The 11584-nt window shown below is 45.5% G+C and overlaps 1 protein-coding gene across 1 annotated transcript in view; it reads right to left on the bottom strand.

The window, feature by feature from the left end:
* Positions 1 to 4081: 4081 nt before the first annotated feature.
* The window catches only part of LOC105514482 (5-hydroxytryptamine receptor 3C-like), a 15580-nt gene continuing 8077 nt past the window's right edge, over positions 4082 to 11584 (bottom strand). The window contains 5 exon segments of the mRNA XM_011945861.1: positions 4082 to 4239; positions 4346 to 4577; positions 4762 to 4917; positions 5095 to 5139; positions 5516 to 5667. Of these exon segments, the coding sequence (XP_011801251.1) occupies positions 4082 to 4239; positions 4346 to 4577; positions 4762 to 4917; positions 5095 to 5139; positions 5516 to 5667 (743 nt within the window).

Raw genomic sequence — 11584 nt, 5'->3', positions numbered from 1 at the left:
TGTCTGGTCTTGTTGGCAGGTTCAGGCAAAACGGGAAAAGGCTGTGTTTGGCCTTATCACAGGACAAGGGAGTCACCTGTGAGTCCGATGGGAACCGTGAGGAAGAATGGACAGAGTCTTGTCTAAGTTATATGGGAAAGAGTGGTTCTTTGTACTAAGCCATTTCTCAGAGCACAAAAGGGTTGGGGGATTTCTTAACCATTGCTGTTTTCTGGGAACACAGGACTCAGGTAAAGTTGGACATTGTCAATATGCAAACTCTATCTTATCCTGTAGACTTCCAATTTACTTTCTCCCCAGTCCCCCTTGGAAAAACCAGTTTTGTCTCCATTTGCAATTTCCTATCTTTACTGTATATACATTGATGATTCTTGATGTTTCCTTTGAGCCTTTTATAACATCTGCCTGATGATCTCATATCATCTTAGTTTAACCAATTCTTTAACACATACTCCTTTTTACATTCATATGAGAGTAATGATTTTGCCCTTTTCTGAAAATTACCTTTTATCAGTACAATCCAGAGAGTCTGTTCAGAACTCACCAGTTATACATGCATTCATTAGTGCATGTGAACAAGCTGTGAGAGGCAAGGAAATTCTGAGAGCTGGGGAAGATGGGTCAGTCCAAAGGCAGCCACAGTGGAGACTGACACTCTGAGGTTAAGAGTTATGAGGTAGAGTGAGATAGGACTTCTTTGGTGGGATCATTCTGAATTCAGAGTCTAATGTTTAGTTTTTCATGGTTAAGAATTATATAATTTCTGCGGGGCACAGTGGCTCATGCCTGTAATCCCAGCACTTTGGGAGGTCATAGGGGGCAGATCATTAGGTCAGGAGTTCGAGACCAGCCTGGCCAGCATGGTGAAACCCCGTCTCTACTAAAAATACAAAAATCAGCTGGGAATGGTGGCACCTGCCTGTAGTCCCAGCTACTCAGGAGGCTGAGGCAGGAGAATTACTTGAACCCGGGAGGGGGAGGTTGCAGTGAGCTGAGATCATGCCAGTGTGCTCCAGCCTGGGCTACAGAGCAAGACTCAGTCTCAAAAAAAAAGAAATAATTATATAATTTCTACACTCCTTAGCAATGGACTGAATGTGTTAAAATAGGAGACTGAGAGTTTGACAAATTTGAGTCCAAATCCCAGTTTGACCACTTACTTGCTGTGTGATCCGGGGAAGGGTATTATCCTTTTCTACTTTGGTGTTCTTACTTGCTAAGTGGAAATAATATTAGTACTTACCCCACAGAATTGTTGTAAGTTTCAAATGAGTAATGAAATGTGATGAGCTTGGCATATAGAAAGCATTCAGTAAATGTTGGCTATTATTAAAATAACTTTCTGTGTCCACTCCAAGAGAAGGCCTAAATTAACAACCTTTCATGAAAACCTGCAGAAGCCACCATGCCTCTGCTATACACCAGACCCCTTAACACTTAAGCAGAGTTCTTGCTCAACAAGGATAAATGGAGTAACATGATATCAACTTGCCAACTTTAGCAGTAGGTCAATGAGGAAAATCATAGCTGCATATTAGTTATCATGTAGTCTTTGTTTTCTCTGAAACTTTTATATTTCTTTTCATGTGACTTTTTTTAATGAAGGCAATTCACTAAGTCTGAATGCAATTTTATCTGTAGATTTTTATAAAGTTGTTCATGTAAATTCTTTTACAAATCAAAAAAAGGAATCTGACAATGTGTCCAAATTTTAGTCAGGAAAATATGGGTAGTTTAGGTATCCTACACACAGCATGCGTTTTTGCGTATACCCTAAGGTCACCAATGACCTCAGAGAGGTCTCGGTAAGGTCCCCACAGGGGGCGGTGAGGGCCTCCCAAAGGACTGGCAAATCCAAGCCATTTTTTTCAGGTCTTTGATTTTACATATCACGAGGGACCTTTCCTGATAACCTGCTAATTCACGGTTGCTAAGATGATGCATTTGTAAACTAAAATTTGCACATTACTTGAGTGTCCTCAGGATTGAAATCTGCCATTCTACTAAGATCCTGTAGCCTCTGTCAAAGTCATGACACCCTTGCCTGCAAGCAGACGTAAGGATCTCTAAGGACGCTTTCAAACAAACCAAGGCTGGGGCTCACGTCAAAGGTTCTGCCTTAGTTGGACTGGGGTAACACCTAGGCAATAGGATTATTTTAAAAGCTCCTCAGATGATTCTAATATGCAGCCAGGATTAAGAACCATTGCTCCAACTAAAGCATTCTTTCTCCCCTGAACTTTATAGTAGTTTATCTTTAATAGCACTCAGCAAAATATTAAAAACATGTTCTACATCTAATTGAAATTATTTAACATACATATTTTATTTCTTCTGCTGAGCTAGAAGCTCTTTGAGGACAGAGCTTGTGTTTGATTCATGAACAGGGTTTAGCCAAGGACATTTGGTCTTACTATCTATCAGCTGTGCCCAATAAATATTTGTTAAATGCATAGCTGAAGCCTCACCCTAAGAAAGAACTACAAAAACCAAAGCCCTAAAACAGTTGCATGCTGGGGAGGCCAAGGTGGGCGGATCACCTGAGGTCAGGAGTTCGAGACCAGCCTGGCCAACATAGTGAAACCCCTCTCTCTGCTAAAATACAAAAATTAGTCAGGCATGATGGCCAGTACCTGTAATCCCAGGTACTGAGAAGGGAGAAACACTTGAACTCGGGAGATAGTGGTTGCAGTGAGCTGAGATCGAACCACTGCACTCCAGCCTGGGTGGCTGAGCTAGACTCCATCTCAAAGAAAAAAAAAAAAAAGGTACATGACCTTAGGTTAGTTACATAGCCTCTGAGCCTCTTATAAAGTAATTTCTACCTCTTCAGGGTGTTGTGAAATAATGCCTGAAGCCAGTCAGGCAGAAGTTATCAGGAGCTCTGCCCTGCCAACTCAACCTATACTGGTGACCCCTCCCCCATTTCCCATTCTCCTTTTACTGATGTTTCATTCATTTATCTTCTTTATTGTCAGTCTCTTCTCTCTCCCTACTCTCTCCCTACAGTGTGAGCTTTATGAGGATGGGATTTCTCTCAGTTTGGTTCATTGCTGTATCCTCAGCACCCAGAACAGTGTCTAGCACATAATAGGTGCTCAATAAATATTATTATTGTTGTTATTTTTTTGAGATGGAGTCTCAAAAGGCAAGAGTACAATGGTGCAATCTCGGCTTACTGCAACCTCCACCTCCCGGGTTCAAGCGATCCTTGTGCCTCAGCTTCCTGAGTAGCGGGGACTACAGGTGTGTGCCACCACGCCCTGCTAATTTTCATATTTTTTAGTAGAAACAGGGTTTTGCCATGTTGGCCAGGCTGGTCTCGAACTCCTGACCTCAGGTGATTCTCCTGCCTTGGCTTCCCGAAGTGCTGGGACAACAGGTGTGAGCCACTGTGCCCGGCTCAATAAATATTTATTAAAAGAGAATGACATGTGTTAGCCTATGTTTAAAAAAACAAATCCTTTTCCTCCATACCAATAACGTGAGTTACTTTTCTGGTACATATTTGCAGTCACTTATGATAAAGTGTTTCTTTTCTATTAAATTTTATTTCTTTTTTGAGATAGAGTTTCGCTCTGTCGCCTAGGCTGGAGTGCAGTGGCACGATCTCGGCTCACTGCCAGCTCCACCTCCTGGGTTCATGCCGTTCTCCTGCCTCAGCCTCCCGAGTAGCTGGGACTACCGGTGCCCAACACCATGCCCGGCTATTTTTTTTTTTTTTGTATTTTTAGTAGAGACAGGATTTCACCATGTTAGCCAGGATGGTCTTGATCTCCTGATCCACCCGCCTCTGCCTCCCAAAGTGATGGGATTACAGGCGTGAGCCACCGCGCCCGGCATTAAATTATATTTCTAACATAAACATGTATATTCTGAATTTATTCTATTTTGGAAATACATTCTCGTTTCTGGGAGTGTTCGCAGTGGTTCTATTTAACCACAGGGAGGGCTGGAGCAGGGATCATGGCATGGTTGGGGCTGGGTCTGCAGACTGCAGCAGAGAAGCAGCGCCTGGCACGGCCTGCTGAGGCTAAGGGAAGCTGAACTCTGTGGCTCACACACACTCAGAACTCAAGTCCTAGGTGTTCCAGAGGCAGAAGAGCAGGGTGTCCATCGCGTGGCTGAACTGCACCCACAGCTCCACTAGCTGGGCCTTTGTCCATCCTGAGCCCCCATCTAGCTCGGTCTCTCTGGGTCTCAACTCCTTCCCTGCTAACTCCCCCGACTCCTTTGTGCCTATGGAGAGGACAGAGGCTCAGTCACGAAGTGGGAAGGGGACAGGATTAGAGGAGTGTGGGGCCCAGTGTGAAGGGCGAGTATGGGCAGTGCTGACTTCCCTTACCAGGCAGGTGGGTGGGGGTGAGACCCAAGCTCTTATTTCCCTTCTGGGGCGCAGTGGGACAGCATCTCCCTGGGCTGGTGCAGTGGAGCAGCAGGGAGTGGAGCCACCGAGGCATGGGTGGGGGCTGGGTGGTGGCCACATGCAGTAGGTGGGTGATGAAGACGGTCTCCAGCAGGCTGCCCACCATCAGGGACAGGCGAAGTAGACACCTGGGGTGGGGATAAGAAGCAGGCTTGAGGCAAGTCCACAGGTACCACGACTAAGCCACCCGTTTCCCTATTTCACACAGAGGGCCCTTTCTGAGATGCTCTTTTTCTCCCTTCTGCCTCAGGAGCCCCAGCAGCCCTAAAAGAAAAGACTTCTTTTTCTTTTTCCATTTTCCAACTGTGGGAGGAGCTGTACTGATGATGGGTGACACTAGCGGGGAGTAGTGTATTCACCATGCGCAGGAAGACGCTGCAGCCCAGCCGAAGGGTGACCTTGAATAGGGCACGATTCGCACTTTCTGCTGGTAGGCAGAAGCTGAGGGCATCGATGGCAACCAGAAAGCCCCTGGGGGCCAGGCGTGGTGGCTTAGGCCTGTAATCCCAGCACTTTGGGAGGCCGATGTGGAAGGATCTCTTGAGGCCAGGAGTTCGACGTTTCAGTGAGTAGTGATTGTGCCAATGCACTCCAGCCTGGGCGATAGGGTGAGACCTTGTCTCTAAAAAATATATAGATAAATAAATTAAAAGAAAGCCACTGTGCACCAGAAAGTTTATCACACAGAGGCTGGGCCTGCACCTGATGGCCAGCTGGTGAGGAGGAATGAGCAGAGAACTGGTGAAGCCAGCCGCAAAGGGGGCCCAAAGGCTGGTTCCAGCCCCATCCTTCTTTGGTGTCCTCACACCAGCAAGGGCTCTCTCTGGGGCTGAAAGAGAAGCAGTTTTTATATGACTAACAAGATGCCCCCATACCTCCAAACAAACCCTAGGTCAGAGCTGGCAGGTTCCAAAAGGGGTGTTGCTTTGAGGGACTTGGGAGAGAGGAAGGCTCTGAGGGCTATGGTGCCCAAGGGCCATCTGGTCTTGGGGCAAGAAGTAAGAGGATCTGCCTGTTGGACTCAGATGGGTCTGATGAGGGAGGAGGTGGTGGTGAGGGGTACAGCTATGCCAGATTCTCTAGGTTCACAGACAACATGATTTGGTCAAAAAGACTGGAACCCACAGATATCTTCAGGGTGGCCTTGTTGATGCCCAGGAGCTCCCACTTCCACTGTGTTTGGACAGTGTCACTTAAAGTACCTATTTCCTATACTTCCTTGTCCATGCCCATGTTATCCACTGCAGGAGAGACAAACACTTATTCAACACACATCTGCATGGCACCTGCTCATGCGGGTGTGATGAATTAGAAAACTAATTCAGCTACCTTTTTCAGATTGCCCAATACAATGACTTCCTTGCTGCTTATTTGCCTCCTTTCTATTCTGGGGTGTCTCAGAGTCTCACTCCTTTCTGTTGCAGGATCCTTAGGGTGTCACTTTTCTGGCCGGAAACCTCTGTGGCCAGTGGTGCCTTTGTCTGAGTTTTGCTTGGGTCCACTGGGCTCATTCTGCCCACTCGGCTTGACAGGCTGCACACGGCTCATGCTACCAGCCTGGATCCCACCCCTCCAAGGGCAAGCCAGGTATGGAGTGGCGAGGAGTGTGTGAGTGAGTGAGTGAGTGTGGAGTCTGGCCACTGTGCACAGTCAGGCACGCCAGCTGCTGCAGTGGGCAGCTCCAGGTGCTGACATGGCTGCTGCCTGTCTGCAAGGCTGCGGCTGGACCAGGCACACCGTAAGCAGCTTCCATGACTGCCGCCGGAGAACACAATAACACCCGGAAGCTTGGAGATTCCAAGGACTGTAGGGCCTCAAAGAGGGAGTCACAGCCCTGGCTTGGGAAGCTCCCAGGTCTGGGCTTCCCGAAGGGCCGCAGCTCTTCTCTCCTCTTCAGCCACAACATGGTGAGCAAGGGGTGTGTTCCAGTCCTGCCATTGGGCAGGTCCTGAGTTCTTGTCCTGTGTCCTGGAAGAATGACGTAAGCAGACTAGTGGAAGGTAAGCAAGACGAAGAGGAGATTTATTGAGTGACAGAATAGCTCAGAGGAGGCCCTGGGGTGAATAGCTCCTCTATGCAGATGGTCTTCCCGCTGTCTGCACCTCTCAGCAGAGAGGAGGCCCTGGAGTGAGTAGTTCCTCTCTGCAGCCAGTCATTCGGATGTCTGCTCAGCTCTGGCTGAGCCTGGGGCTTTCATGGGCCTCAGAGGTGAGGAAGTGCATGCCGATTGGTCCATGGGCGGCCAAGGGCAGGCCTGGAAAAGGCACCACAAGTTCTCACTCCAGTATGTGGAACTAGCAGCCTGATCCTCAGCCTTTAGGCACTCCCTGGCCTGAAGGTGGGACCTCATGAGAAACCTGCCCCCTTCCGCCCAGGAACCTGTCTGCCTCTCACTGCTGTTCATGGTGCCCAGGCTGTAGGTGCCAAGGGGTGCCTGCAGGCCAGCACCGAGATACCCTTAGTGACCCCCTCAGCTTCCCTCCTATGCTCCTTGGTACCCAAAGTCTGGAGGGGACCAAGGTGAGAGGGGGTTGGTCTGTCAGCACTGTTCTGAGTGCGTGCACACCCAACCATGCTCTGACAGCACCCGGGCTCAGCCTTGACTTTGCTTCGAGATCAGAGCAGGCACTGATGGTGGGGAGAAGCCAGGCAGTGAAAGCAGGCATTTTCAAGCCTGCAAGAGCAGGGAGTGGGGCCTTCCTGGGCCTCCAAGAGTACAGGCATACGTGGGTCTGCAGCCATGGTTTGGGCAGCTGCAGCTGCACCCGGGAGGGTGAGGCTCCTGCCTGCTCAGTGGAGTGTGCAGCCCGGCTGTGCTTCCCTGCTACAGTCGGTGTGATGGTAGTGGTGCTCCAGACAGGACACTGCTGCCGTCACTCCTAAGTTTGACTCCCACCTCACTATCCACACAAATACCCTACTGTTCTTTTTATGTATTTAAAAAACTGAATTTACCTTTTTTTTTTTGAGACAGGATTGTGCTCTGTCACCCAGACTGGAGTGCAGTGACACAATCAGAGCTGACTGTCACCTCAAACTCCTGGGCTCAAGTGATCCTCTCATCTCAGCCTCCTGAGTAGCTGGGACTACAGGTGTGCACTACTACGCCTGGGAGGCGTAGGTTGTAGTGAGCCGAGATCACGCCACTGCACTCTAGCCTGGGTGATAGAATGAGACTCTGTTTCCAAATAAAAAAAAAAAGAAAATATGGATGAGAAAAAAAATTCATCTATATTTAAAATTTCAAGGCGAAAGAAGGATTAAGTGGCCAGTGTGGTGACTCACGCCTGTAATCCCAACACTTTGGGAGGCCGAGGCGGGTGGATCTCTTGATGCCAGGAGTTCAAGACCAGCCTGGCTAACATGGTGAAACCCCATCTCCACTAAAAATACAAAAATTAGCCAGGCATGGTGGCATGTGCCTGTAATCCCAGTCATTTGGGAGGCTGAGGCAGGAGAATCCGCTTGAACTCGGGAGGTGGAGGTTGCAGTGAGCCAATGATTGCACCATTGCACTCCAGCCTGGGCAACAAGAGTGAAACTCCATCTCAAAAACAAGACAAAACAAAACAAAAAAAAGAAGGATTAAGTGAGCTAAAGTGTCAGATATTTGCTTTAAAAGTCTATTTCTAGATCAGTGCTGTCAAGTAGAATTTTCTGTGATGGAGGAAGTGGTCCATATCTGCACTATCCATTATAGTAGCCACTAGCTAAATATAACCAGTGAGTACTCGAAATGTGGCTAGTGCAACTAAGGAACTGATTTTTAAATTTTATTTCATTTTGATTTATTAATTTTAATCTAAATAGCCACATGTGGCCAGTGGCTACCATAGTGGACAGTATAGTGTCCACAGAGCCAGGATAGACTCAACCACGTTGCTCCATGGCACTAGTTAGTTAGGAGTGGTGATCTGAAGAAACTTATAGGATCCTTAGGGGTCTTTAAGACCACCAGAGACAGAATAAGTAATGCAGTGTCTTGCTTTAGTTCCTAGAATACAGAACATCTTTTGAAAATTGGTGGTTCAGAATGTTTAAAGTTATCCATATTTTCTTTTCTGTGAAGGTTGAATGCTGTAAGTGCCGTGTGTTCATTTCTCTATTGTATGGTAATTTTTCTATTTGATTGACAGGAGCTCTTTATATATATGTCATATGAGTTGTGTCTATTTTTTTCCAGTTTCTGGTTTGTCTTTTTTTTTTTTTTAAGGTGCAGTCTCACTCTGTTGCCCAGGCTGGAGTGCAATGGTGTAATCTCGGCTCACTGCAACCTCCAACTCCTGGGTTCAAGTGATTCTCCTGCCTCAGCCTCCCGAGTAGCTGGGATTACAGGCATGAGCCATCACTCCTGGCTAATTTTTGTATTTTTAGTAGAGATGGGGTTTCACCACATTGGCCAGGCTGGTCTCAAACTCCTGGCCTCAAGAAATTGGCCCGCCTTGGGCTCCCAAAATGCTAGGATTACAGGTGTGAGCCACCATACCTGGTCTGGTTGGTCTTTTGATTTTGTTTATGTTGCTTTATTGGTTTTTGTAGTCAGATCTATCAATCTTCTCTTTTATGGTTTTTTTTTAATAGTTAGAAAGGTGTTTCCCATGTTAAGATTTTTTTTAATTTTTATTTTTTTAGAGCCCATGTTAAGATTTTAAATGTCCTCCTTCTTTCTTCTATGATTTCATTTTTAAAGTTTGCTCTATCTAGATTTCATGGCTTTCCCCTAGGTCTTTTCTTTTGGAATGTGACTCTTACTTGTAGTTTGGTTCTAAGTTGGTCTGATTTTTCTCTGACTACTGTTTCATCATTGGGTTTATCTCCACCGTATTTTTAGACTCTTGTGGTTGGGGGTGAGGAAAGAGACGGTGGGAGTTGTAGAAATTCTGTGTCTACTTTGATCTACCTCTCTCCCTCAGGGCTGGCGTTTGTCCAGACTAGGGCCATAGGTGGATACTTAGGCACCTTGGAATAGATATGTGGGGTGGAGGGGGATTGGTTTGGATGGTTGATTTGGGACCTAGCTGGTTGACCTCGCTTGGGTGCATGCCATGTGTTCTCTCACTGGGCACCAACTCCAGTCTCCTCTAACCAAGTCTGCTTTTCCTCAAACATAAAGATTTACAACAATTTTTTATCCCATTTTATTGATTTGACTTGTTTCATTTTCAGTTTTGAAACAGCATTTTAACTTATTTGACTTTTTTTTTTATTGCACATATATGGTGTTTCAGCTGCCTTGTGGGTTAAATAGACTTTTAAATATTCTAATTTGTTTATTGAATACTGCTTAAAATGTATTTTTCCAATGAAAGCACGTTCTGAATTCCAAACTATTGATTTTATCAATTAACATTTGAAATACAGTTCATCTATAAGTTTGTTGATCATCTGAATGTAGTAACTGATATTGCAAAAATATTTAAAACTTGGCAGTTCTTCAGTGTTACATCTGCGGTCTTTGAATGTCTGTATTTACTAGCTTATTCATTCCCTTCCTTCTTACAAAAACGATTGAAGGTATCACACCCAAATGCATAGAACTGAAAATATAAAGGGAAGATAAGCAAGTAAAATTAATTTCTCTAGTTTCTTGCATGGCTGAAGACAATCTGCCAATGTTCTTTTAACATCAATAAATGAGCAGTGATTTTAATGAGTGATGACTTGAATCTAATGTAAGATTGAGTAAGTTAGTTCCACAAATAAGACTATAATTGCTAGTCAAAAAATAAAGTGAAAAACTATACGACAACGACTATGAACAAACTTATCACTCACAACAACATGGATAAATCTCACAAACATAATTTTGAGTAAATAAAGTCAGACACAAAAGAATAATACTGTAATACCATTTATACAAAATCTGAAAACTGGCTAAACTAATTTAGATGTCAGGTTAGTGACTAGCTTTGGAAAGTATGAATACGACAATGATTGTCCCAAAGGGGGTTTTCCCAAGAGTTGGTCTATTTCTTTACTTGGGTGGTGGTTATACAGGTGTGGTCCATATTAATAATTCACTGAGTGAATAATTCATTGACCTATATGATTTGCATACTTTTCTGTACATATATTGCCAAAAAAAGTTCAAATAAAAAATAATCAAGTGATGGAACAAAAACTTTTCTTGTTGCATCTGATGTTTTGGTATGCCTGCTGTGTGTTGCACCTAGTATATTAAAAGACTGGATTAATGATTCAAAATATGGGTTAAGAATGACTGAATGTAGGCTGGGCACGGTGGCTCACACCTGTAATCCCAGCACTTTGGGAGGCCGAGGCAGGTGAATCACTTGAGCTCAGGAGTTAGAGACCAACCTGGACAACATGGTGAAACCCTGTCTCTACTAAAAAATACAAAAATTAGCCGAGTGTGGTGGCGGGCGCCGTTAATCCCAGCTTCTCCGAAGGCTGAGGCAGGAGAATCGCTTGAACCCGGAAGGCAGAGGTTGCAGTGAGTCGAGATCTAGCCTGGGCAACAAGAGTGAAATATTGTCTCAAAAAAAAAAAAAAAAGAATGATTGAATGTTGAAATAAGAAACTGCTTTGGGTGATTAAGTGTCTCAGAGTGGCTCAGATAATGCATGAAAGATGGAATCTGCTGTAAGGCAGAGAAGAGTTAAAAGAAAGTACTTAAGATCCCTCAAACTGGGGATCTAAGTAGATCTTTGCTTAGCAAGTAGGAGGATATAGACAAGGGGTATGCTTTTCACTTTTGCCAGAGTAGAAAGTAGGCAAGCAGATAGAACTATGGCTCTCCTGGTGTCTAGTGAAGAGTATGATTAAAAAGTGTGGAGACCATGTGCGGTGGCTCATTCCTATAATCCCAGTATTTTGGGTGGCCAAGGTGGGCAGATCACCTGAGGTCAGGAGTTTGTGAACTATTCAACATGGTGAAACCCCGTCTCTACTAAAATACAAAAAATTAGTCGGGAGTGGTGGCAGGTGCCTGTAATCCCAGATACTTGGGAGACTGAGGCAAGAGAACTGCTTGAGCCTGGGAGGCAGAGGTTGCAGTGAGCTGAAATCACGCCCTTGCACACCATAGCACTTCAGGTTGGGCTACAGACTGAGACTCCTTGAAGGAAGGAAGGAAGGATGGAAGGAAGGAAAGAAGGGAGGGAGGGAGGGAGGGAAAGAAAGAAGGAGGGAGGGAGG

Source organism: Colobus angolensis, unplaced genomic scaffold (genome assembly GCF_000951035.1).
Source record: "Colobus angolensis palliatus isolate OR3802 unplaced genomic scaffold, Cang.pa_1.0 Scaffold245, whole genome shotgun sequence".
Lineage (NCBI taxonomy): Eukaryota > Metazoa > Chordata > Mammalia > Primates > Cercopithecidae > Colobus > Colobus angolensis.
Note: the sequence above shows the minus strand (reverse complement) of the source record. Positions and strands in the feature narration are given on the sequence as shown.